General features: G+C 49.2%; 1 protein-coding gene across 1 annotated transcript in view; it reads right to left on the bottom strand.

Moving 5' to 3' along the window:
• CACNA1S (calcium voltage-gated channel subunit alpha1 S) overlaps positions 1-27,762 on the bottom strand; it is a 596,588-nt gene that overhangs the window by 132,891 nt on the left and 435,935 nt on the right. The window contains exons 30-32 of the mRNA XM_069633644.1: positions 7,631-7,759; positions 6,184-6,249; positions 758-849 (exon numbers count right to left, since the gene is read on the bottom strand). Coding sequence (XP_069489745.1) covers positions 758-849; positions 6,184-6,249; positions 7,631-7,759 — 287 coding nt within the window. The remainder of the gene's footprint in view (positions 1-757; positions 850-6,183; positions 6,250-7,630; positions 7,760-27,762) is intronic.

Below are 27,762 nucleotides of genomic sequence, written 5' to 3'. Positions count from 1 at the left end.
GTGGCTCACACTACCCCCAACAGCCCAGACAGACACTTTTTTTTTCTTTCCACCCTTTTTTTCCCCCCCTTCCTGTGTGGATTTTCGAACCCACACACCGCTGGTGATTAGCCACATTGCACGGTGCTATTGCATAGGTGATGTGTTTCTTTGTTTCATTCAATAGACTGCTTGACAGATAAAGCCTGTAACGGACCTTATGCATAATTGGCTTTATGTACCAAGCAGTCTATTGAATAAAACAACTGAAATTAAACACCCATGAAATAGCACAGTGCGATGTGACACTGGTTTGTCAGGTCGGGTTCGAATCTCCAATATGGGACAGTAAAAAAAAAAGCTATTATTGTGTAGCATTGCACTGTGCTATTTCTTGTGTGCACAATGCATTGTTTTGTTTCCTTCAATAGACAGCTTGACATGTGCAGCCGTGTCAAGCAGTTTATTGATTGAACCAAAACAGCAGGAGCATAAATGAAATAGCACAGTGCAATGCTACAATGGCTTGTTTCTGGCAGGGCTCGGGTTCGAATCCCCAGGGGGGGGCACAGTAAAACTTTTTTAAAAAGTAACCGGGAAACTTTTCTTTTTTTATTGTCCCGGTATGGGGACAATACCATCGTTTAGGCCACACCCTCTTGTTGAAGCCCCCCCCACCCCACCACCGCTCGATTTCTCAGCCCACTTCAAGCACTGCAGGGACTTGATGCTGTTGGCCCCTCGTAGGAAAGAAAACTAAAGCAGAGGGGGTACAGACCTGAAGAGTAACAGCACTGCTTGCGGGAACGTCTGGAAGTTATTGTTCCGATTGATTTGGGTCCCATCTACCAAAGCAATTTTACCAAACACCTGGGGAATCAAGAGAGAGCCGGGTTACACCTGCTACCAGGCACTGCTTTCAGAATGTCCTGTCTCAGAGGTTAATACATCTTATCGTCTGGCCCAGAGGAATTCATGTCTGTCATTGCACCAGTTATTATACACAGCTGTGGCGATTATAAAGAAACAAAAATGAACCACTCCGTTAAGCAAGAAAATAATATGAAAACAGATCATGGCGAAAAATGAAGAAAAACACAATGAAAACATATTACAGTTGTCAAATGTTTTTGCCCTGAGTTAATACGGTACCAGGTATTATTGTCCCCTTATATAATGTTGCCATACATACAGTCACCGTGTCACCGAGAAACGGCATAGGCAACATTATATAAGGGGACAAAATATGGGGTAAATAAGAGCAGGGGTTGCAGAGGTTTCGGGGGTGTCCATGCTCCCTTTTAAAACAAATAAATAACATTTTGGGGGTTGCAGGGGTGCCCGCCGTATGTTCCATGTGTTAATGTTATGGCAAAAAAAGGCACCATTCTTGTATGGCAACATTTTTGCGGGGACATTAACGCACGGAACCGTTAATACATGTATCCCATCAATTTGAAGGGAGCCATTTTCTTGGCTTGGACGTATGTATGATCTGTGGGGTGATGTCGACAGGTAACAAAAGCAATGATGACAAAGTATTGTGTGTGGCGGGGTTACTCTCTTCTCTTAGATATTACGGGGGTGGGGCCAAGTTGGGGTTGCAGCGGTGGGTAATATCTCCTGTAAGGATAGTGTCATGCTGATCCTGGTGTGGGGACAATTTTAAGTAGTTAGGAGTGCGCTTATATTTCTGTGTTGAAAATGCAATAAAGAAATTACAACAAAAAGAAAATAGCTTTGCCCAAAAAGGATATAAAACATTGTGAAACTTATAAATAGAGTGGAGAAAAGTTAATAAACAGTTGTCTTCAGTCTGGAATTCACAAAAAATGAGTCTTCATACTCTTAGGCAGGTACCACTCCACTGCTGAAGTGTGGGACACCTAATCGGTTCTATCTCATTTCATCGCGGAATGACATTTCGCTGGGTTTTTTCTTTGCGGATATTTTAATTTAAAAAACTCATTGAATAAAAAAAAAATGTTTGGGGTGTTCCCCCCCATCCCTATCTCCTTTAATGTGTTATCTATTCCCGAACATCCACACCCCATTTATATATTTTTCTACCCCCCCCTAAAAATGTAGATTAGTTTTTTCGTTAAAATAACCGCAGCAAAAAACCATAAAAATGTCATCCCACAATGAAAGGACGTCGTACCACCTAAGCTACTTTAACCTCTAACCTCCCCTTCCTTTCACCTCTGTTAACCTTAAATGACTTGCTTCCTAGCTCGGTTCACCCTTTATAAATACAAATGGAAAATTGACAAGTTGTCATATAATGATAAAATATTGTCATAATGTTTCTTAATTTTAAAATTGTCGAAAAAAGCATGTAGTTCCTCAGGGAGGCACCGTTCATATCTCAGGCTCTAATACAAGGCACCCAGGATGAACAGATGCGCTTCTGCCTTTTCATCCAGAGAAAATCTCGCTCATCACTCATTCAGCTTTTATCATAAACTGATGGCTGCCAATCACGCCAGATGTCATGGTAGTACATACGCTCCATGACAGGCCCCTTAAAGAAACACATGCCCCATTCCAACCATTAATCAGAGAGAGCATGTTTGTTTAGGCCCGTCCCTGTCCCTTACCATTCTAGCCCAGATGAAAGTGGAACCTCTTCACATACATCAACCCCCATGATGCACGCACTGCTCAAGTGGCTTAAAAATTATTTTGAGGCTGAGATCCAGGACACAGTGCAATGATATTGTATCAAAACTGGATGTCAACTTCCGGGGATGGCCACAGGGTGGCTCTGTGGCATGAGTGGCTTGTTAGCTGAAATGGCCTATTCTACTCTTACATTCCAGGCAGAAGGGATTCTTCTGGCTTTTTTGATCCTACCGTAGCTTGGCTGGTGTTTGCTGATGTTTGCTAAGCATCGGCCAATGCTCGAGCATCAAGAATGCCACACTGCACTGATGATCTGTAACAACAAGGGTGACACACATATGCGTCCTTGATAGCTGCCTGTCTTGGGTTGAAAATGCTATGTAACTAGGGCTATCCTACATGTCAAGGCAGTTTTCTACAGCAAATAAAACATGCTTAGAGCTCATTTGCATATCCACAATTCATTGCTCAGTGACTCGGAACTGGAAGTAAACTTCAAGAGATGTTCACTGTGTGGCACTGTGGTGTGTTAGCTGAAATTCCCTATTCTGCTCTCCCATTTCAGAAAGTAAGTCTTCTTCTTGCTTTTTTTTTAAACCCGCCATACCATTGATGGTGTTTACGTAATTTCTAGACATTCTCCCTCCAAGAGAGTTTGGTATTCTGGCGGCAGGTGAGGGTATGAGAAGGGGAGCGGTTGATGTGAGGCTGCCTTTGAGTGTGGATGAGGTGAAGGCTGTGGTGGTGAGACGGCTCATGGATGAGTGGCAGGAGAGGTGGGTGAGTGGGGTGAAGGGCAGGTGGATGTTTGGTGTTCGTGGGAAAGTGTCGGTGAAGGTGGTTGCAGGGCGTCTGGAATGGAGGAGGGGGGAGGAGGTGATGCTGAATCGATTAAGGATAGGGCATGTGGGGCTGAATGACTGTCTGTATCGAGTGGGGAAGCGTGAGACGAGGGATTGTGCAGTGTGTGGCGTGCCTGAGACTGTGGGACATTTTCTGCTTAGATGTGAGAGACATGTTGAGGAGAGAGAATTGATGAGTGTTCAGTTATCTGCGCTGGGTGTGGCTGAGCTGAGTGGGAAGACTTTGCTGGGAGGTGACAGGGTGAGAGGCAGGAGGAGGAACAGGGTGATGTTGGATTTTGTGAGGCAGACGGGGCGGTGGGAGGAGTTGTGAGTTTATGTGAGACAAGTATTGGTTGGTGGGTCTGGTGCACATCATCCTTTAGGATGGGGAAGCGCCTGCGTGATTCCGCCCACGCACCCAATAATTAAGAAGAACAGAGTTTGGTATGTGCCTTTCCATACCATGGTGATATTTTGGAAGAAGTCCACTATTAATCAACCATCTCAAAATGCTGTAACATTTATATATGATTCTACTTTTGTACTGTGGGGTGCCAGCACTCGTACAGCCTCCCAGACAATATGTGCTAGGTGTGCTTACCCTCAGTGTTTAGTGAGATGCTAAGGACCTATCATTCAGACAAGATAATCATAGTCCTCTTTCTTGTTCGCTATTGGTCATTTGAAAGGAACAGCAGGTTGTCTTGGAGCTACTGTGATTGCTTGGGCTCTTCAGGGCCCAGACCTGACATCCCTCTTCAAGCGGGACTCTCTGCTTTTTATTCCATTATACAATGTTGAAATTATAGAATGAGATGAGGGAGAGTAAAGAAGAGAGGGAGACGAGAAGAAGATAAAGGCTGTGTATTTATAAAGATGGAAGTGATAGGTTAGGAAAGAGCAGTGGATAGACAAGGGATATCTAGTAAACGATATTAGGTTCCTATATAATGCTCCTTGCCAGACTCCACCTGCTTCTAAGCACTGTAATAACATGGTGTTTTTATTACCCAGTTGCAACGGCACTTTCTTGATCAACCCTGGAATGATGCCAGGCTGAATTGTCCCTCCCACAGGACTCTTCATTCCAGGCTGGCCTCATAACAGGAGAGCGACGCCTTACCAGTGGAGCTATCCACCCTTGGCTAAACTACCAGGCGCGTCCCTGGGCATTAGATACAAGCCCAGGGACAATTCAGTAGTGTCATTTTAAATTGCCAATAGAAAGATATGTAGGGGTTGCTTCTAAATGCAGAGTCTGGAAAGGGCTGGCCATACTGTTGACAACAAAAGAGAACTTGAAATTGCACTTGATTTACACAGGTAAGTTCTGGAATTGCCTTTTCTAACTGTGCGATGGACCCACTTCCTAATCCATGTCCCGAAATGTATACTCACTATGTTCACCCCATGAATGTGGGATTGCTTTGGGGGCGTGTACAAATAGAAATGCTTTTCTGAGGACCTCCATGAGTGGACTACTGCAATGAGGAATTGACACAACTCAAGCCAAGTGTTTATTCTAAGAAGTTGTCGGTATGAAATGTGTCAGACATGCGGGGGTTTGGAGACAAGGAGCAAGCACAAATTGTGTGGGGGTTGGCTTTTGCACCGTGCAAACCTGTGTGCACAATGATCAGTTGGAGCTCCAGCACTGATGGGCCCAAGAGCACGGCTTTGGTGGTTTAGCTGCTCGCCTCTGTCTTCCCAATATTCAGCGGAAACGGCTGTGTTGATGTTTGTGTGGAAATCCGGAAAACATGGACTGAATTAGTTTCTTGATGGCTTGATTTGGAGAAGCCTGCTTTAGGCAAGGTGGCAGAACATAAACTTTGGATGTAGCACGGGGCGACATTGAGACCATAGTCATTCGTGCAATGGTTATAGAACAGGGGTCTGAATCCTTTGCATCTCTAGATGTTTGAGACTAAAGATAACCCCAGTGGCCTTAGCCCACATCTTTAAAGGCAACGAATCCTGGGAGACTTAGTTTAAAACATCTGTAGAGCTGGAGGCTGCAGATCCCTGAGGGTTTATAGTGACTGTTTCGACAGTCAAAATTTCGACTGGTGAAAGTTCCGACACAAAAGTGTCAAAAAAAAGTTTCACTTTTTTTTAAATTCTTTTTTTTATCAGGGGTCCTCCCCTCAAAGCCCTGTTTCTTTTTTTTTTTTAAAACACCTATTTAACTATACCAAATTATAATAAACTCTTTACTATTTAAAAAAAAAACGAAACTTTTGTTTTCGCCCCTTTTGTCTTGAAACTTTTACCTTTCGAAACTATTTTTTCGAAACTTTGACCGGACACCAACCCTGAGATGTGAACTTGTTGATTAATACCATTGGAAGGAAGGGGTGGAAGAAAGAAAGTACAGGTGCAAGAAATCAGGGATTGATGGATGGTGATATTGATGCAAGGAACAATACAAGGATGGAGGGGATTTAGGACACAAAATGCATTAAAATCTCCAAGTACACAAATTTAACCATGCAACATGCAATACTCATGGACATGTTTAGCAACTTCTCCCCACTTTACAGAACTCTACACAAGCTCATGTGAGTAACATATTCCTGAGCCAGGCCTCTTGGCTCTCACCTTCATCTAGACCTGGGCTCCAAGCAAAGCAGACCTGTTTAGCTTAATCTCCATTAAAGGGATCCCCTGTGGCAATCGGGAATTCAGGGTTTGGATCGAAACCCCCACACCGACTCGCACGTGAGTCTCTTACCTGCATACCGATGACGGCGTAGATGAAAAACAGCATGACAATGAGCAGGGCTACGTATGGCAAAGCCTACAAAATGAGAGGGAATCAAACAGGTCAGAAGGTGTGAGAACACAGTCAGAACTGGAGAAGTTCAGAATGCAAGTAACGCGCAATTTATGCAGCATATTGTACCATGCAGATTTTGTCACTCACGTCATGATTTGAGTAAAATCTGAAAACTCACGCCAATATCTCATCTTCATCCGCCACCCCTCCCCCCCGCCCCTCTATGGTTGCCTGTGGTGAACCGGTGAAACCACTCAATTATGATTTGCCAAGCACATGGTTTTAGCTGAAAACAAGATGGCCGCCTATGGGTCAGTGACGGCACAGTCAGGAGAAGCACATCCTCTGCCCTCAGAGGGTTGGCTTCTCAATGGGGCCCATTTTTATGGGGACACCTTCCAGTGCTTCCCAAAACACCTTCATTTACACCATAGCTGAAGAATAAAATTCCCCCAGAAAATTCTGGCCGCTATAGTCGAATAGGCTTTAATGGCCAAATCACCAATGTTGGGTGAAGAAATAGTCTTGTACAGGGTCAAAGGTTGAGTGAAGTGCATCCAGGTGCCATTTACACCCCATACTCTGGGACCCCAATTCCTTAGGCCAAGGAGAAGTGGTAACCATACTGGGCAGTCTTCATTTTGCCCCCGCCCCCACTCATGTTCCTGAAGCCCCAAGAAGGCGCACCGCCAATGCATTAGAAAGATAAAGTCCATATCAGATCGGTTGGACCGCGGACCAGTGTGATGCATGCTTATCCGTCCACACCGACTAGTGGCTGAGGTTCTTCTCCAGCTCCCTGATGTTAAGCTGCCATTTGTAATGAGTATATGTCTGCTGGGAATTTCCCAGCCTGGCTGGATTAAATGGTGGTTCGATATTTGGACACAACATGCGCAAACAGTATAATTATATACCAGCTTCTCTTAATTCCCCAAAATCATGGGTGAGCACCCAACAGAAATTTTAAAGTCATATCCATGTTTTGTGATTTGGGATTCCAGAATTAATGAACATAAGACAATAACAAAATGAATAGTCAAGGAAGCAATGTTGATGGAAAATGTATAATTCGTACAAAAAAAGCTACTCTTAAGAGACCCAGTATAAGGACCAACAAAGATGATGGCACCCCATCTTTCACAAACCTTCCACAAAGCAACCTGGCAATCACAGTCATGCTGTTCTCTAGAATGACCAGGTTTATGAGCAATATAGTCCAATATTTTGAAAATCAGAACTGGGTAAGAAGAAATATGGACAATATGGAGAGCTAGGGTTGGACTGCATTTGGGGATGTTGACAGCTCTGCCCATTCAAGCACTGTTGAATAGTCAACTGGGTGGGGTGGGGGATAGTAAACCTGTCCCCAAAACACCATAGAAGCCTTGGCTGGACTCACCTGGAAGGATTTGATGAAGGTCCAAAGAAGGGTGCGAACACCTTCTCCCCGACTCAGCAGCTTCACCAAACGCATGACTCGGAAGAGTCGGAAGAAGGTGATGGAGATGCGGGCCGACTCCTCGGGATTCTAACATGGGGGAAAGAGAGGGTTTAATTAAATATATACCTTTCTGACATCTGGCCGGGTACAATTTAATGGTGTGTATAGTGGTGACTATGCGGCTGCAAAAAAAGTCACCTTCATCTAAAAGAGGCGGAGCTCTGCTCGTAATGATCCGGGCCAACTACCTCCTCCCGGCTGCCTCTTTAGCCCAAACTAGCTGCTGCATCTTATGGGCAGAGCTCATGAAGTGCTTGCTGTCCGAGGCGAGGCTGCACTTGGAGCAGTGTAGTATGAGGGAGCATTGAATGGTTCTATGTTCATCCTCAAACTATTTTTTTTCACCGCACTTTTTGCCGAAAAATGTTTGCTGAAAAAAATAATTACATTTCTTTTTTTATTTGGGGGTCCACCTTAATCACCCTCTAATATGTACCCCTATACACCACCCTACGCTAGGCCTTATAGCCCCCCCTCCTCAAACCCCATATTTTTCGATGTTTTTTCAGCAAAAAGTGCCACAAACAAAACAGGGGGATGAATGATATGATGTGATATAACATGGCATTTATAACGCGCCTATACACAAGTGTTTCAAGGCGCGAATGAACTTCGTACCCATTGAACTCACATTGGATACTGGTTTTTAAACAACTGTCCTGCCACCAATTAGAGACCAATAGAATGATCTCAGGGGTCTGCATAATGCCTTACAATACCCAGCGTTAGCTGCCACAGTTTCTCTGATCTTCCCTCTCACTGCTTCTCTGATCTCCCCTCTCACTGTTTTCTGATCTTCCAGCTCAATGCTTCTATGATTTTCCCTCTCAATGCTTCTCTGATCTGCCTTCTCACTGCTTCTCTGATCTTCCCTCTCACTGCTTCACTAATCTTCCCCTCACTGCTTCACTAATCTTCCCTCTCACTGCTTCACTAATCTTCCCTCTCACTGCTTCTCTCATCTTCCCTCTCAATGCTTCTCTGATCTTCCCTCTCACTCCCTCTCAATGCTTCCCTGATCTTCCGTCACACTGCTTCACTCATCTTCCCTCTCACTGCTTCTCTGATCTTCTCTCTCGCTGCTTCTCTTATCTTCCCTCTCAATGCTTCTCTGATCTTCACTCTCACTGCTTCTCTGATCTTCCCTCTCAATGCTTCTCTGATCTTCCCTCTCAATGCTTCTCTGTTCTTCCCTCTCAATGCTTCTCTGATCTTCCCTCTCACTGCTTCCCTGATCCTGCCTCTCGCTGCTTCTCTCATCTTCCCTCTCACTGCTTCTCTCATCTTCCCTCTCACTGCTTCTCTCATCTTCCCTCTCAATGCTCCTCTGATCTTCCCTCTCAATGCTTCTCTGATCTTCCCTCTCAATGCTTCTCTGATCTTCCCTCTCACTGCTTCTCTGATCCTGCCTCTCGCTCATAAGCAGGACTTTCCACTGGAATGCAAAGTTTATGACCACTTCGCCACCACACCACCACTAAGATTTCCCACAGAAAGGGGGAGATGGGTACTTTGGCCTGTCTCTGCATGTGCTTCCATTGGGCGGTGCTTGTGTGTCGTCTGAGGGTGAGATGTTTTAGGATGTGAGGTCATCACATGTGCATTGAGCTAATGCCCCCTGCCCGGTGTCTCTGCAGATTGCAAGCCCAAATTCAGCAAACTTGTGATCCCTGTCAGATTGTGTTCCCACACTGTGAACCTCCTAGCTGAGACTCTCGGGTCTCTCAGCCTGCATCTATCTGTCAGCTGATGTGACTACTGGTGCAGACTCGAGTGGCAAACAGGCACTAAAACCACCTTTGATCTGGCAACACTGGCTTTGGCCTAACAGATGGATCACTGATGGGCAAAGACCTAGGAGGCCCCAGCAGACGGCTGGGCCCTGCTGTCCTAGGAGGTGTCCTAGGAGGTCCCACAGGGCACAGCACTTTGCCAGGTAGTGAGAGACAGCAGACGGCTGTGCCCTGCTGTCCTAGGAGGTCCCACTGGGCACGGCACCTTTGCCAGGGAGTGAGAGACAGCAGACGTCTGTGCCCTGCTGTCCTAGGAGGTCCCACTGGGCACAGCACCTTTGCCAGGTAGTGAAAGACAGCAGACATCTGTGCCCTGCTGCCCTAGGAGGTCCCACTGGGCACAGCACCTTTGCCAGGCAGTGAGAGACAGCAGACGTCTGTGCCCTGCTGCCCTAGGAGGTCCCACTGGGCACAGCACCTTTGCCAGGCAGTGAGAGACAGCAGACGGCTGCACCATGCTGTCCTAGGAGGTCCCACTGGGCACAGCACCTTTGCCAGGCAGTGAGAGACAGCAGACGGCTGCACCCTGCTGTCCTAGGAGGTCCCACTGGGCACAGCACCTTTGCCAGGCAGTGAGAGACAGCAGCCGGCTGCGCCCTGCTGTTCTAGGAGGTCCCACCGGGCAAAGCACCTTTGCCAGGAAGTGAGACACAGCAGCCGGCTGTGCCCTGCTGTCCTTGGATGCCAAGGAAAAGGAGCACTCTTTCATTTTTCAAATCATTGCAAGCTCTTCCTCTCAGCCTAATGGTTTATGCAACCCAGAACCCCCAGCGTAGCACTTAAGTAAATGAGGGGGATCCCGATCCCCCTTCTCCCAACTGCCAGCCCCTGATCCTCGTTGCATAGTGTGTACAATGCATCCGCTTGAAAGGGAAGGTGGGCGTTCAGAGATAGACACCGTGTCTATGCATATGGACCTTCCCTCACCCCTCCATCATCTCATAGGTAATGTTATGCTTCATTATGGCCTCCTGTGCTTTATGGCAGGAGGGGCCAGGCTGAGAGCCAGCGCTTCTCCTGCAGGAAGGAGCACCCGTGAAGGCACTCCAGGAGGAGGCAGGCTGAGAGCCAGTGCTTCTCCTGCAGGAAGGAGCACCCGTGAAGGCACTCCAGGAGGGGAGCACCCGTGAAGGCACTCCAAGAGGGGCCAGGCTGAGAGCCAGCGCTTCTCCTGCAGGAAGGAGCACCCGTGAAGGCACTCCAGGAGGGGCCAGGCTGAGAGCCAGCGCTTCTCCTGCAGGAAGGAGCACCCGTGAAGGCACTCCAGGAGGGGCCAGGCTGAGAGCCAGCGCTTCTCCTGCAGGAAGGAGCACCCGTGAAGGCACTCCAGGAGGAGGCAGGCTGGGAGCCAGTGCTTCTCCTGCAGGAAGGAGCACCCGTGAAGGCACTCCAGGAGGGGAGCACCCGTGAAGGCACTCCAAGAGGGGCCAGGCTGAGAGCCAGCGCTTCTCCTGCAGGAAGGAGCACCCGTGAAGGCACTCCAGGAGGGGCCAGGCTGAGAGCCAGCGCTTCTCCTGCAGGAAGGAGCACCCGTGAAGGCACTCCAGGAGGGGGCAGGCTGAGAGCCAGCGCTTCTCCTGCAGGAAGGAGCACCCGTGAAGGCACTCCAGGAGGGGCCAGGCTGAGAGCCGGCGCTTTTCCTGCAGGACGAAGCACCCGTGAAGGCACTCCAAGAGAGGGCAGGCTGAGAGCCAGTGCTTCTCCTGCAGGAAGGAGCACCCGTGAAGGCACTCCAGGAGGGGAGCACCCGTGAAGATACTCCAGGAGGGGAGCACCCGTGAAGGCACTCCAGGAGGGGAACTCCTGTGAAGGCACTCAAGGAGTGGGCAGGCTGAGAGCCAGCGCTTCTCCTGCAGGAAGGAGCACCCGTGAAGGCACTCCAGGAGGGGCCAGGCTGAGAGCCAGCGCTTCTCCTGCAGGAAGGAGCACCCGTGAAGGCACTCCAGGAGGGGCCAAGCTGAGAGCCAGCGCTTCTCCTGCAGGAAGAAGCACCCGTGAAGGCACTCCAGGAGGGGAGCACCTGTGAAGGCACTCCAGGAGGTGGCAGGCTGAGAGCCAGCGCTTCTCCTGCAGGAAGGAGCACACGTGAAGGCACTCCAGGAGGGGCCAGGCTGAGAGCCAGCGCTTCTCCTGCAGGAAGGAGCACCCGTGAAGGCACTCCAGGAGGGGCCAGGCTGAGAGCCAGCGCTTCTCCTGCAGGAAGGAGCACCCGTGAAGGCACTCCTGGAGGGGCCAGGCTGAGAGCCAGCGCTTCTCCTGCAGGAAGGAGCACCCGTGAAGGCACTCCAGGAGGGGGCAGGCTGAGAGCCAGCGCTTCTCCTCCAGGAAGGAGCACCCGTGAAGGCACTCCAGGAGGGGGCAGGCTGAGAGCCAGAGCTTCTCCTGCAGGAAGGAGCACCCGTGAAGGCAGGAAGGAGCACCCGTGAAGGCACTCCAGGAGGGGAGCACCCGTGAAGGCACTCCATGAGGGGGCAGGCTGAGAGCCAGCGCTTCTCCTGCAGGAAGGAGCACCCGTGAAGGCACTCCAGGAGGGGCCAGGCTGAGAGCCAGCGCTTCTCCTGCAGGAAGGAGCACCCGTGAAGGCACTCCAGGAGGGGCCAGGCTGAGAGCCAGCGCTTCTCCTGCAGGAAGGAGCACCCGTTAAGGCACTCCAGGAGGGGCCAGGCTGAGAGCCAGCGCTTCTCCTCCAGGAAGGAGCACCCGTGAAGGCACTCCAGGAGGGGGCAGGCTGAGAGCCAGCGCTTCTCCTGCAGGAAGGAGCACCCGTGAAGGCACTCCAGGAGGGGAGCACCCGTGAAGACACTCCAGGAGGGGGCAGGCTGAGAGCCAGCGCTTCTCCTGCAGGAAGGAGCACCCGTGAAGGCACTCCAGGAGGGGGCAGGCTGAGAGCCAGCGCTTCTCCTGCAGGAAGGAGCACCTGTGAAGGCACTCCAGGAGGGGGCAGGCTGAGAGCCAGCGCTTCTCCTGCAGGAAGGAGCACCCGGGAAGGCACTCAGGAGCGGAGCACCCGTGAAGGCACTCCAGGCGGGGAGCACCCGTGAAGATACTCCAGGGGGGGAGCACCCGTGAAGGCACTCCAGGGGGGGAACACCTGTGAAGGCACTCAAGGAGAGGGCAGGCTGAGAGCCAGTGCTTCTCCTGCAGGAAGGAGCACCCGTGAAGGCACTCAGGAGGGGAGCACCCGTGAAGGCACTCCAGGAGAGGGCAGGCTGAGAGCCAGCGGTTCTCCTGCAGGAAGGAGCACCCGTGAAGGCACTCCAGGAGGGGAGCACCCGTGAAGGCACTGCAGGAGGGGAGCACCCGTGAAGGCACTCCAGGAGGGGCCAGGCTGAGAGCCAGCGCTTCTCCTGCAGGAAGGAGCACCCGTGAAGGCACTCCAGGAGGGGCCAGGCTGAGAGCCAGCGCTTCTCCTCCAGGAAGGAGCACCCGTGAAGGCACTCCAGGAGGGGGCAGGCTGAGAGCCAGCGCTTCTCCTGCAGGAAGGAGCACCCGTGAAGGCACTCCAGGAGGGGAGCACCCGTGAAGGCACTCCAGGAGGGGGCAGGCTGAGAGCCAGCGCTTCTCCTGCAGGAAGGAGCACCCGTGAAGGCACTCCAGGAGGGGGCAGGCTGAGAGCGAGCGCTTCTCCTGCAGGAAGGAGCACCTGTGAAGGCACTCCAGGAGGGGGCAGGCTGAGAGCCAGTGCTTCTCCTGCAGGAAGGAGCACCCGTGAAGGCACTCAGGAGCGGAGCACCCGTGAAGGCACTCCAGGCGGGGAGCACCCGTGAAGATACTCTAGGGGGGGAGCACCCGTGAAGGCACTCCAGGAGGGGAACACCTGTGAAGGCACTCAAGGAGAGGGCAGGCTGAGAGCCAGTGCTTCTCCTGCAGGAAGGAGCATCCGTGAAGGCACTCAGGAGTGGAGCACCCGTGAAGGCACTCCAGGAGGGGAGCACCCGTGAAGGCACTCCAGGAGAGGGCAGGCTGAGAGCCAGCGCTTCTCCTGCAGGAAGGAGCACCTGTGAAGGCACTCTAGGAGGGGGCAGGCTGAGAGCCAGCGGTTCTCCTGCAGGAAGGAGCACCCGTGAAGGCACTCCAGGAGGGGGCACCCGTGAAGGCACTGCAGGAGGGGAGCACCTGTGAAGGCACTCCAGGAGGGGGCAGGCTGAGAGCCAGCACTTCTCCTGCAGGAAGGAACACCTGTGAAGGCACTCTAGGAAGGGGCCGGCTGAGAGCCAGCGCTTCTCCTGCAGGAAGGAGCACCCGTGAAGGCACTCCAGGAGGGGGCAGGCTGAGAGCCAGCGCTTCTCCTGCAGGAAGGAGCACCTGTGAATGCACTCCAGGAGGGGGCAGGCTGAGAGCCAACGCTTCTCCTGCAGGAAGGAGCACCCGTGATGGCACTCCAGGAGTACAGTAACTAGGCACAGATTGATCAGGGGCAAATGGACTCGCCGCTGGGCTTCTGCGTAAAAAGTTGACTACTTGCCAGGCCCGGCCTTAGGGCATGGCCGCCCGGGGCTCCCTGCCTCTAGCCCCCTGCAACGCCAGCTCTGGGGGGGGGTCTTTCAAGGTCATGCCTTTTCTTTTTTGCTAATCCCAACTGCTGACACCTGCAGGCAGCGTGTGCAACTGTGCAGCCGCTACATGGGCTGCCTGTGGTGCCGGCGTGGCTGGGGCTAGTCTGGGATGGGCCCCGTCAGGGCCCCAGCTTGGGAGCCCTTTATGGAGACTGCTGGGGCTCGACCCTAGCTAGCCCCAGCCCACTTAAAGCCCTCACTACTTGGCTACCAAAACACACAGTGTGGCTCTAAGGAGGATGACTAAAAAAGTGGAACTGGAGCAGTTAAGGAAAATAATATTTCATAAGGGTTTAATCAGCTCCACCCCGTCTACCAGTAAAACACCCAACCTCCTCTACATATAATTGTGTGTAAAACCATTTTTTTAAATTACATTTCTATGTAAAGCGCTCTGGATAAAAGCGCTATATAAATACATTTTATCATTAAAGGGATGCTCACGTTCACCTGGGACTATTGTCAGACTAACGCCAAGGGATTCTGCATCTTGCAAGGCTGCACTGTTTTCAGTAACCGGCCTAGGGACTGCCCCCCCTAACTCCACACACCACGCAGATTAATTATTAAAAACCCTTATCGTGGGACATCATTTTTACATCACTGAACAGACCCTCAGAACACACCAAGGAAGGATAGAAATGTAGCCCCCTGCTTACAGGGTGAACACAGGCTACAACCAGCCCCAAATGGAGCTCTGTGTTCGGTACGTTTTCTGGTGTTTACATGTCATGTGACGTCATGGGAATGTATAGAGTGCATGAATACCCGAAGGCAACTTGGCGCTAAAAGGCAAGAGCAAGAGGACCTCAGAACAGGTGGGTCTTGAGTGCATGTCTAAACAGAAGAGAATTATCCATAGCACGAAGGATGAGGGCAGTGAGTTCCAAAGCTGCGTTGCCATCACAGAAAAGGAGCGCCCACCCCTGGGCACGTATCTAAAGCGTGGAACTGGCACAAACCTGGCCTGACCTGAGCAAGGGGTCGGGGTGGGGGATAATCGGTTTAGAATCAGTCCTTCAGTGGGGTGCCCCCACTTGCTTGAGCAATGTGTCTCCCAGGGGGTGACGGAACACAGCAAGATACACCTGCTCTTTCTCTTTCCACAGCGCCTGAGGGCCATGCAAATGGCACTGGAATACGGTAGAAAACCCAGTAACGAAACTATTTCAAATGCATTTCGACTTCATTGAAGGGGGCTCCCATATGCTGCACGGTGCAAGCTGTGCGCAGGGTGGTGACCTGTTAGCTGCCTGGAGCCATGCCGAATTGCAAGGCATCAGTCACAAAGCCTGCACACCAGCTACACAATGCAACATCTTAAATCATGCTCCATGTTCCTCTGCATCGTTTCATGAAAACTCTGCACCATCTGGCACCTCGAAAGCTAATGCAGGGTTCCATCTCTGCATACACATTTCCAGTAATTGCGATTCATTTAATCAAAACAAGCATACCGTTGAATCTTAAAAACATTTTGTTGCACGTGATTTATGTGTAATTTGAACTTAGAAAACGTGTTATTTGTTTTGTTTCCTAAAAGTGTGCTTTTAATAGAGGATGACACAATGCACTGAAAAAGGAAATCTAACGGTCGCGCATCTCTTTGTAATTAACAGTGGCACGTGAGCTGAGTCTGTTAAGGTCCATGCAGGCAACTTGTCCACTTCCTACAACCAGAGCAAAGTGGAGTAGGTCTTGGTACGCCAAGTTTCGGTGCAATTCTTTTGGCGGCGTCAGTTTTGGCGCACCACTTTGGCCACAGATCCCCTTTCGGCACGTCCAGAGTGGCGCGTAAGCCAATTCGGCGCCTGTCATTTTGCACGAGGGGCCTTTGGACATGGCTGACATTGCAGTCTACGTGTAAACGGCCCTCAAGCCCAGCGCTGGTCAATGGGCCGGCTCTTGCTGGGTCGGCGATCCAGCATCAAATGTCCGGTCGGATATCGCATAGCTCTCAACTCACCTGCTTTTGGCGGGTGTCACCCGCCTTGTAAACAGGTGAGTCACCCGCCAAGCCTCGTGCACGCCCATTCATTTCAATGGGCCTCTCACCCGCCAAACACAAAATCGGGTGATTTCACCCGCCTTTGCATCGAAAAAGGTTGAGAGCTATGATATCGGACTCGGCCTGCATCCGCCCTGACGAGGCTTTACCGAGGCCTAGCTTGGCCAAAGTAAGCTTGGCGATTGGTGATCTAATCTGCTCTGTGCTCCTTTCCCCAGCCGTCACTCACACGTTTGCAGGTCATATTTGCTCTGCCTGTTTTTTTTTTTTCTTCTGGCCTGAAAGGAACACCAAAGGAATCAATGGGCCATGACTATCAATGCGGTGGAGGCCATTGCTGCTAAAAGCGGGCTTTCTACATGCAGGGCACACCATTTTTTTCCAAATTTGCATCTTAAACTTTTATAGATACAAACAAGTATTTTCCAAACTCAAAAATGCTGCTTAAACTTGCATTCACTAGTTTTCTTTGAAATGTGTTTCTTTATTTGTCAGACTACCACACAAGTACCCTGTATTTTGTGTGCTGCTTCCTGTGTGTTTTATCACAGGTTATTTATGAAGATGGTATGTGGTTGTCAAACTGCTTAATCACACATAAAGGTTTCTGTTGTGCTGGAAGCAGTGTGAACGCAGGATAGAACAGGGGCAAAATGCTGGTCTTGGAAGCAAGATCACACAGAGCACCAGAAGCTCTAAGTCCCGGATATGTGCTTAGAAACTGACCTCAGGTATTAAGCACATTATAAAATGCAGTTAAAATATTAGGAAATTAAACTGTGGGTTCATGGGTGCCAACTTTTAATTTTCACCGCACGGGCAGTAATACCAACACCCACGCCTTGAAAATAGGCAAGCGACCAGCCCAATCAAGGCCCTGGCTAACACATTTTATAGTACATATTTTTTTTTTTATAAGGATTTGTAAAAAGTCATAAGATTAACAACCAGATTCGTCTATAACATCTCAGCAACAGTCTTGCAACCTACTGAGCTACCCTGGTAGCCTTCTACTGTACAGTGTGTGTATGGATCACTAAAAATCACTGCATTATCAACAATATTTTGGGTGCACCAATGCCATGGACGCGATTGAAAGCGGAATTGATGTATAGTGTGGACTTTGGGAAGAAGCAGAATGAAAAAAAATTGCAACATTTTTAAACTATTATTTTGAACATTTCTTTTGATCCGAGTTCAACTGGCACCTCCACCCCCTCGGAACTCCGCCCCTCCTCCAAACTCCGCCCCCAACACGGCCCTTGTGGGATCCACCTTTAAATGTTTTCTATTTCCACACTGCTCGTGCCGAATGTTAGTCGCGCCTACACGTCCTGCTCCGGGTAGGTCAACCATGCATGTTGATTTAAGTGGGGATGTGCTACCCTCTAGCGGAAGAGATGTGAAATGCGCCTATTCATCATAGCATCCTGTTAGACAGGAAACAGACACCCGACCCATTGAGAGATAAGAAGGCAATTCACAGATCGCATTGAGTATTTAATGCAGGTCATTCACAGTTTCCCCCCTGGCTGGGATGAAAGAAAAAAACAACATTCCTCTGTGCGTGACGTTCGTGGCAGGTCGGTGACAGCAACCGGGTTCCCTCGAGTTCCTCTTACACTGCTTCAAGTGTGTCCTCCTTCCTAACCTTTATTAGTTGATTTTATTGTGGCATATTGAAACGTGGCACTATTTGTATTGTGCTGCGGTTCATTTTTGGGCTTCGGGGTTGTACCCCTTTAAATGCCCGATGACCGTTAATACTGCCATCGATTTTTATAAATCTGGACAGGGCGACATGCTGAGGAGAGGGCGTTGGGTGGGGGCTGCTGTGCTCGTGTATAGCTTGGAGCATTGTTGAAGGCGCTGTCACAGTATAACGGTGAGGTGCTGGTAGCAGCAGAGCGCTCAAATTGGTACCTCAGCCAGACAAGGCTTTTCCATGGCAGTCTGGTGCTTGTGTGCCAGCACTTAGAATGGGCAAGGCAAAATTACAACTACCCCTAGGCAAAGGATAAACCCGGGATTGGTTGCAATAGGCACACACGCATTCTGATCCTACTCCGTAACCTCCAACACTCTGGACTTCGGTCCACCGACCGCGTTCCCACTACCAGTGCTTTGAGACTATAATAATGGTGAAAGGCGCTACATGAATGACAGTAACAATACAATATCCAGCCCTACAAATGGGAGATCTTGAGAATTCGAAGAGGCGATGTCTCAGGTGAACAGCACACAAAACGAGCGCGTGTGGTCTGTGTTTGCCATTTGGAAATTTGGCCAATGACTGTCTCTGCCTCTTGCCATCCCACTGCTTAACACAATGAACTGTTCTGTGGTTCTTTTAACCTTTCTGTGCAACCGTACAAAGAAAAATTAGGTACAATATGCAGAGGTCTTGCATCCGTATTCACTACTACTAGGTACGCATGGATCCTTCGAGAAATGTTAGCAACACCTATAAATGAAAATAATTATCATAAATAAAAGAACCCTTGTGATCCTACAGATATAAAGTGGTCTGTGGTGGTTTATGACGATTTTGTAGTATCAAGAATCTTTCTATAGCTCTGTGGCAAACCGTGTGTCTTGGAAAGAAGACAACGTGGTGCAACACAGGTTCAAATCCCGATTCTGCGCTTAGAAACCACTCGCTGGTATTAGGCGCATTATAAATGAACAATAAAATAACCATGAGATGATTTTGCACATTTAAGTGCATTTTAGTGTTTTATCAAGATGTATTTGCTGTTTGCATATTTTTATTTTATCCAAAATAAACGTGTTCACTGATGCTTTTAATAATAACACATACATTAATAATAAATATATTTAGAACAGCAAATATAATTATAATAATTAATGTCACGTTGTGAAGTGACAGGCCCCGTGTTCTCCCACATCGTTATGTGGGTGATTCCAGTTTGGGCCACATGTTGGAGGGGGAAGTGACGTTGGGCTAGGGAGGGGGCGGGGCGAGGGAAGGGGAGTTGGTTAGTTCACGTGAGTTAACGAATAAAGAAGGTTGCACGCCGCATCTTTTCTGCGTTGCATTATTAATGGACATACATGCCAACATTCAAACACACTGGGGAGGGAGATTTCCACAGGGAAATCGGGAGACGTACATTTCCCCATAGGAATGCATTGGGGTTACAGTGATTTTAGGCGGGAGACCGTGAAAAATAGCAATATTTTTCACCGAAAAATCGGGAGTCTCCCGCCTAAATCGGGAGGGTTGGAATGTATGAATGGATGCGCATGACTTTAGGGTGAAGCTGTGACTGCAGGAGCATATTCCGCTCCCGCTGGCTGACTTTGGTGACAAGGGTCGAAATGACTGCACCCTGAATCCAGCACAGGCCAGGAGGTCACGCTGGCTGGGAGACGTCACGCACGTGGGTGAGAATGCGGGCCATGCACTCCCTGAAGTGCAGCCTCGGCGGGTGTCGTTGAACAATATATGCGCGTCAGTGCGCCGCTGCATCACAGGCCCTCAAGTACAGCGGCAAGGGGATGCTGCATGCCGTAAGCCCGGCACTGTTAAGCCACGCCCCCCGCAGGTGCTTGTAGAGCGTTATAGACACTCAGTAGCTACTGGCACAGGCTGCACAATGGGAAGCAGATGAGCAAGGAAGAGGGGAGGCCTACACAAGAGACCCGGCACCGTTAGCATCTTATAAGTCCTCCAGCCACCCCACCCAAAAGACAAAGCTTTGGCACGTTAGACAGCTAAGGCATGCCCAAGTAAAGTCATGCATTTCCTGTAAGGCCAAATACACGAAGGCAAAAGCTCTGCTCATATGACTCTCCGGGACTTGCGTCACACGAACATCCACTGCCACATTTAAAAGGAATTCAGCTAAATGTGAAAAACATTAGGTTCACACAAGTCCCACTGGTCCAAAAAGCCACCTGTTAGGGGCACAAAGCTTCCTGTCACAGGTTCCTTCTGCCCTTTGTGTTGTTCCATGATCTGTGCATGTTTGGGTCGTTTTCTCTCTTTCTGGGCTCCACTGGGGAACTGAGGCCTACTAAGTCTGGCCTCCACTGCTGTGCTTCAGGACACACAATCTCTCAGTACTGTGTGGATGCGCCGAGAACCCCAAAGCCTCGGATAAGGGGGGCCTGAAGGATGATTTTCTATAAAAGTGCCCACTTGGGTGTGTCCCCTGCAACGGGCTTGCAGGCCTGCATGGGCTTTTCCTAATGGTGTTCATGATGCATGGACAGGAGGATGGGCTGCTTTCCCGCTTGGCCCGCACTCTTGTCATGTGCTTCACAGCCACAGGAAACTCTGAGAACCATTTAATTAGTTGGAGAATAATGAAAAATGTGTATCGCAGGGTGGTGGTTTAGAGATGGTCCCAGAGATGGCCTGCACCACTGCCCCCTCAATTTGAGGTACTGGGAAAGCACTCACCAAGGTATGTGACGTATGAGGAATAGATGAACCAACAAAGAGCTGCACTGGGACTTTGCCCAGTGTACATTAGAAGATCCATACCTGTTAAAGCGCCCATAACCAGACAATCCTGGGCAGCACGGTACCCTGTCAGACAGCCGTACCAGCCTCTGATACGAAATGAAGAGTACCTACATACGGTCCACGAAGAGACCCAAAGAGCCCTAATGGAAGGCCAGTGGAAATGACACACGGGCCTGAACAGACTCGTGAATGAACAAAAGCGGCTATCGAAGACAAGCACGCCAGTGCGAGTAACTACGAAAACAAATGTAACGGACACAGAGAAGAGACAATGTTAAAACGTAAAGAAACGTTGCCGCGAAACAAGATGGAAGCAACCAACCAGTTAAACGTGTGTAAATAGGTTTGGAACGCAAGAGGCTGAAGAAAACGATACTGCTTGCAATGCTTAGTAGAAAAATAGAGCGGCAAGCACCATTCATATATCTACCTCAAATAAGACAAGCTATGCAAGTGCGACTCCATTTTGTAAAAGCAGAAGTATGCCCAGGCGGCCAGAGGCCTGACAGGCCAAGTTTCGTAACCCAGGAGGCAAGAGAAGGAGCGGAATCGAAACTTAACAAAGAGCGGCTCATGCCTAGGAAATCGAGGTCATGAAGAGGAAGGTAGGAGAGCGTCAGCTAACAAGACTCAAACTTCAGAGAATACCAGTCTGCCCCATGAAGGTCAAGATAAGGGGGGGCCCATGCAGGTGGCGAGGCCGAAACAGAAATAAATACACTAAAAGCTAGAAACTGAAGCAGATTTATGGTGAACTAACACGTGCCCAGCCAGGCGCAAAGAGGTACCACCGCCTGATGTCATCCAGAACCCAGGATGCCATAACCTTTCCTGATAACAGACTACAGTTTCGAGGCCATCCTCAGCCAACTAATTGACACATCGCCCTAAAACACTGATTGATGGAAAGGAGGCAGGGTGAATCCTGGGGCACTGGGAACTTGGGTGCCCATTCTGCATGCTGCTAATTAAAATGGAGATTTATGTTTAGGGGTGTAACCTGCCCAATCACAATGGACCGTGCAATCTAGGGTCCTATAGACACTGTAACCAATAGGACGTCGTACTCGTAGTGACGTCAATTACGTGTGATGTAGACGGATGGGCGTAGACGCCCACCCGATAAGAGTTAACCAATCCGCATGCTCTTTTACCATATACATATATAAGACCTATACTTAAGTTACCTTTCCTAACCAATTATATTGCATGATGATTTTTTGTAGAATTAGACGTCAGTGATGACGAGTTTTGCCTATAACAATGGCTGCTTAACTGAAGTTCGAGGAAGTCGGAGCGAGACAGGTTATTGCAATGCTGCTGATTCCCATTTGTTTCCCCGTTTGATGTACTTGTCATTAAACAGACTTCCCTTTGCCAAATTACTGAGTCCTCATTATTGAGTCTTGTTGGAGTAAGTGAATCCTGCACCCCCTTTCCTCACATGGTGCAGCTATCTTGTCTTAAAGGTACTAGAAGGTGAGCACTGACCTATGGGCCAGTCAGTGAATTCCTCTCCTCTTGGACACTTGGTAGCATGAGGATGGTTTCGGCCATTGATTATTGAATATATAATACTAAGACACCTTTAGACCGATGGCACGAAATAACTCTAGGCCTTCGGCAATATCACGAGTCCTTTCGCCATTCCGGCTGAGTAGACTGAGAAGCTTCCCGTGGACAATGATAGAGTAAAACTTCAAAAACTGCAGTGGGTCTGAAGGAACCTGCCTTCCACCATAACCCTTCTCATTCCCATGGGCAGCCAATCGGACGAAAAACCTTAAAAGGCTGGAAGAGGAAGGAGCGGTGATCCCGAAGTTCCAGAGAGGAAAAGATGCGAGCGGTGAGTGAAACAATAAACTCGTTACTTTGGCAAATGTCTTGTAGGCATTAGAGCAAGTAAGGGAAAGGTAACGGGGGTGGCAGAGAAAATCAAAATAGTCAGAAGTAGAGAAGACTGTATATATATATAGGGGGTAATGACTCGAGCATAAGAGATAAAGAGTGGATACCGGGGGAACACCCGAGAGAAAAACAAGGGGTACCAGGGGGACACCCGAGATAAAAACGAAGGATTACCAGGAGGGCACCTGAGATAAAAATGTAAGGATTCGCCTTGTTCCTGCGCTTTAATACAGTGGTCAGAAGAAACGTGAACTCATAGCCCATATAATAAGGGACAATTAGACTAAAGTGACGTTTAAAGATGCATCAAAGGAGTTAGTTTAAACTCCATGACGGGGTATTGATTAGAAGGCAGGTATATGTATGACCAGCTGGTGTCTGTCTAGTCTGTCAAGTGTCTGTCATATGTGTTCTGTTGTATGTCAAATGTAGTTTAACTGCATTGTTGATTGTCCGAAATGAAATTTGGTTTTACGCGATTCTGTAACTGAGAGGGAATTGCCAATCAATTAATTGATGGGTTTGAGTTAATTGATAGTAAAACACATTTTTGGCGGGAAAAGATCGGATTGGAGCTTGCGTATTTGGTGCTCGCTCATACTATTGGAAAGTTAAAGAACTGTATAAATATTGTTGGTGATGAAATTAAGAATGGAGGAAGTTACCCCGCTTGCACATTTGTGCAAGCAGCTACCCAAGCATGCACCAAAACTGAAAAAGTATAGCACAGAGTGGGTTAAGGATACCGCCAATAAGATGCTTATGCCTTCGCCACAGAATGGGTCCCTTTCTAAAGCCGTCTTACAACACATGACGACTTTCCTCCATGCCACGTATACTGGCAAGAAGTTAGAAAAACGCCTTGCTGTCCTCAAACTTTGGAAAATGTTCGAGCAGACGAAGGAAGAGGAACCACCCGCAGATTGGATATTAAATGTATGACGGAGGGGGTGAGACGCCCACCGCGCCACCAGCCCCGCCTGAGCCATTGATCGAGGGGAGTAAGTCAGAGGGTCTGTACCCACTAAGAACTCAAGGCAGCCACGGGGTATAGCAACCCTGCATATGAGTCACCTACGTGAGGTAGTGACAAGATCAAAGAGAAGGAGCAGGAAAGTAATCTGGCCTCCGCAGTCCTGAGCGACAAGGAGAGACGCGATGAAGGAAGAAAGGATCAGGCACAGACGAATGCACCTCCCGATAAAGAGAGATAGGGAAAGAAGTGGAAAGGAAGTGATGAGTTAGCATTCACAAAAGACGAATGGATGGGAGGACAGATACTATTGAAATTAGATGGAAAGGGAAGTGATGATGTAAGGCCAAGAGAAAGGCCTGATGAAACACAAAGAAGGGACAAAGAAAAGGAGAAGGAAATGAGGGATGATAGGATAAGAAGAAAGGATAGGCTGAGGCGAGAACAACTATATCGCGAAGAGCAAGGAATACCGCTCAGTCGCACACAATACGCAGCCTATGAAAAGTACAGGCAGAACATGCTAAAGTTAGAGGAAGAAAGAAGAGTGCAAGAAAGGAAAGTAAAGAAGCGGGAAGACAAGGAGATTAGAAGGGCAAAGGAAGGTAGGAATGAGGGAAGAAGGTAAGGCTAGAGAAGAAGCCAGGAAAAGCAAGGAAATGGACAAGGAAATAGAACGTAAACGCAGACAAAGGGCACAAGATCTTGAATATTTGGAGAGGGAAGCCATAAAACCCAATCCTACGGTAGAATGGGAAGACATAAAAGAATTCTTTCCTGCAAGTGATGCGGTACCAGGGACAAGCGGGACAAACATCAAGGATGACTTTGACACCAGAAGCATCAGGGAAACGATTGATAAAATATATGACGCGATGGGGCTGGAACAAATTTCCCAAGGGGGAAGGGAAGACGAGCGCTTAGAGAGCACTCAGCTATACGACACTGAGGATATCACCCAAAGTAGTGAGAGCAGGGGACTGTCCCTAGACAGGCTGGAGATCAGGCAAAACGAAGAAGATGCAAGGAGTTGCGTAAACTGGGATCATTCAGAAACCGATTCCGGTGGGGAAACGGAGGATGAGGCACATGAGGAAGGGAGGCAGTGCGAAAAGCCGCTCCCAAGGGGCCAAGGGGTACGATGGTCCTATGCTAGCAAATCTGAGCCCAGGACATCAAAGCCTGCCACGGTGCATGGCCAAAATGAGGGAACTACCCACGGTCGGAGGGGGGAGCCAGCATCTACCTATGCAGGAAAATTAAGGGTATTGCCGGGTAGATGGCAAGGCGGGAATGATGCCCCAGCGGTAGACAGGAGAACGATGGGAAGAGAAAAGGAAGACTGTGTGTTTCAATTCCTGTTGCTAGAAAAGGGGGGAGCAAGACCGCAATATATTCCATGGCCACACATGGACTGAGAAAACTTGAAAAACAAGCTTCCAATGCTGACATCGGGAGCTGGTAAGTGGATACACGAATTAGAGAAAATGACGGGGGGGTCACCTTAGCTATAGGGGATATTAAAGGCCTCCTGTTCGCCATACTTGGTGGAAGGGCTGACAATGTATGGAAGCGGGCCGGGTACCCGAGGGTAACAATAACTAACCCCACTCATGACGGAGCGCCATTCAATAATTGTAGAGCAGCAGTGTGGAAAGCGCTGCGAACACTGTACCCAGACACTTCCGATATGGGAGCTATAATGACTCGTAAAAATGAAAGAATCCGAGGATCCGTTGATTTATATCCAGAATTTTCAAGACGCGTGGGTGCTCGAAACGCATGAGTCTTGGTCAAAATCTATCCCTGTATTCTATCACATATTGGCCCTCATTACAACACCGGCGGTAACTAATGGCGCTATTAGCACCATGGTTGCTGCCAGTATTGTGACGAGTACGCCATGGTGCAATGGGGAATTACCACCCCATTTCAAGGTTGGCGGGGTGGTAATTCCCCATGCACCATTGGCCCTTCCCCATTCCCATTTTTGCCCCATAGGGCTCAATGGGAATGGGGAAGGCGGTAATTACGGTACCGCAAATTGCGGTATCGTAATTACCTTCAAGGTCCCTTTGCGGGTCCCTACTTTAACGGCTGGTTCAGGCCAGCCGTTAAGGTCGGGAGCCGCAAAGGGACCTCAAAATTAGGCGCTAAGCGGTTAACAGCACCGCAGCCTTTTACGGTGCCGTTACCCCCTTAGCTCCACGGTCGTAATGAGGCTCATTGTGCCAAGGGTTGCCTGAACCAGTGCAAAAACAGCTCAAGAAATTGGTAGGAATAGAAGCTAAACCGTGGGCCGAAATAAAGTTTACAATTGCACACTACTGTAGATTGTTGCAGGAAAAGAACCGGAAAAAGGAGGCAACTCGTAAGGGTGAGGAGGCAAAGCTGGTGCAAAAGAAACTCACAAAGATATGATCTCGAGGGCGCCATGCTGACAAGCCCACCTGAACCAAGTGCACAGCAAGCGACTAACCCATAGCAGAACAATCAGGGTAATGCAGGAATTTACCCGAGGGGAAGGGGTTTTGGAGGAAGAGGATGGCAGAGTTATCAGGGAGTGTTTCAAGGTAACCAGGGAGGTTTTCAGAATAATCAAGGTGGCTTCCAGAATGCGCAGATGGGCAGTCCAGCTACGCCAGATGGACAGATGGCCCCAGTGAGTTGGCTGTGTGGAATGACAGGACATGTGGCGCGCGTGTGCAGAAACCAAGGTACGTGGCAAAATGGCCAAGGAGTGGGGGCAGGTATGGTGAATCAGCCTGCCGCCCCACAACAAGGCGGTGCACACGGTCACATAGTGCAGCAGCAGGCGACAGGCTTGCAGCAAGGTGCACAGCAAGGGTTTCAACCCTCGAACATTGGGAACTTGCAACAGGAGCAACCGCAGCAGGCACCGCCACCAATGCCCCAGGGAACGAACACTGGAGGGGGAGTCAATCCTGGGAATGGGGGTACTCCACAATCGTACAGTGGGCCGAACCTATATATAAAATAAGACAGCTCACGGGGAACTCGGATGTGCTCTATCCTATCAGTGAGACCAGACCCTTACAGGGAACCTAGGGTGAATGTCGCAATAGGGGGTAAAGAATATTCCTTCTTAGTTGACACGGGTGTGACGCGCTCGTTCATACGTGAAGTCAAATTTACTTTGTCTGGCGAGGCCATAGATACTCAGAGTTTCACAGGAGTTCACAGTAGATTTCACAGGAGTTCACAGTAGAGTTCCCTTTACAGACGCGCTCCCAGTCTCTGTAGGAGAGTGCAAGATGAATGTACCCTTATTGTATTCCCGCCAGACCTCAGTAAAGATCCTGGGTCGAGACCTGATGACAAAGCTGAATATGACAATCTTGTTCACCGAGAATGGCATAGTGTGCTCCACTCCAGGAATGCATTATGCGAACGTGTGTGAAATAATCAGAGCATACTCAGGACGTATAGCCATGAGAGCTATACCATTAGAGCCAGAAGTCTTTGCATATGGCGTGCGTGTGCTTATTGCGGGATTGCCAGGCCTCGCTGATAGAACTATGAGGACACCTGATGAGTTCCTATTCAGACCAAGAATACCTATGCGTGAAGTAGAGGGACAAGTATTTCCCTTAACGATACAATCTGCCGCAGTGCGAGGGAAAATAGCACTGGTTGAAGGGTATGATGATGAAGGCAGACAATGGTGCGCGATTATCGCCATTGAAGAAGGGTATCGAGTGACTGACGTCACCGATGATGATCTGTTGCAAGAACACCCTGACTTAGAAGAGGCAAGGGTGGAAGCAAGTCTCATATTCTGGGTCAAAATGATCAAACGCGAAGTGCCACAGAGAATGATGTTGGTGCTGGTACGTCCTGAATACTTTGAGGATGACATGGCCCAGGTGCCTGTCACAGTATGGACTACAGGACCTTATGACGTAGGACTCGTAAAAGGGGCAGGTGAAGTGAAAATCAAGCTAAAGCCAGGAGCAATGCTACCAAGAGCGCGACATTATCCCATGTCTAGAGAAGCGGATGAAGGGATCGCGAAGACAATTTCCACCATGATGAAGCAGGGCATCCTAGTGACGTTAGAATCACCCTGTAACACAGTGATTTACCCTGTCAAGAAATCGAAGGGAGGGTCTTGGTGTTTAATCCAAGATTTAAGGGATTAAACAATATTGTTGAAGCCAAGTTCCCTCTAGTCCCTAACCCATCTACAATTCTATGCAATATACCCACTGAGGCAAAATATTTCACGGTGATCGATTTGGAAAATGCATTCTTCTCAATTCCGTTGCACCATGAC

Source organism: Ambystoma mexicanum, chromosome 13, assembly GCF_040938575.1.
Source record: "Ambystoma mexicanum isolate Mex_15411 chromosome 13, UKY_AmexF1_1, whole genome shotgun sequence".
NCBI lineage: Eukaryota > Metazoa > Chordata > Amphibia > Caudata > Ambystomatidae > Ambystoma > Ambystoma mexicanum.
Note: the sequence above shows the minus strand (reverse complement) of the source record. Positions and strands in the feature narration are given on the sequence as shown.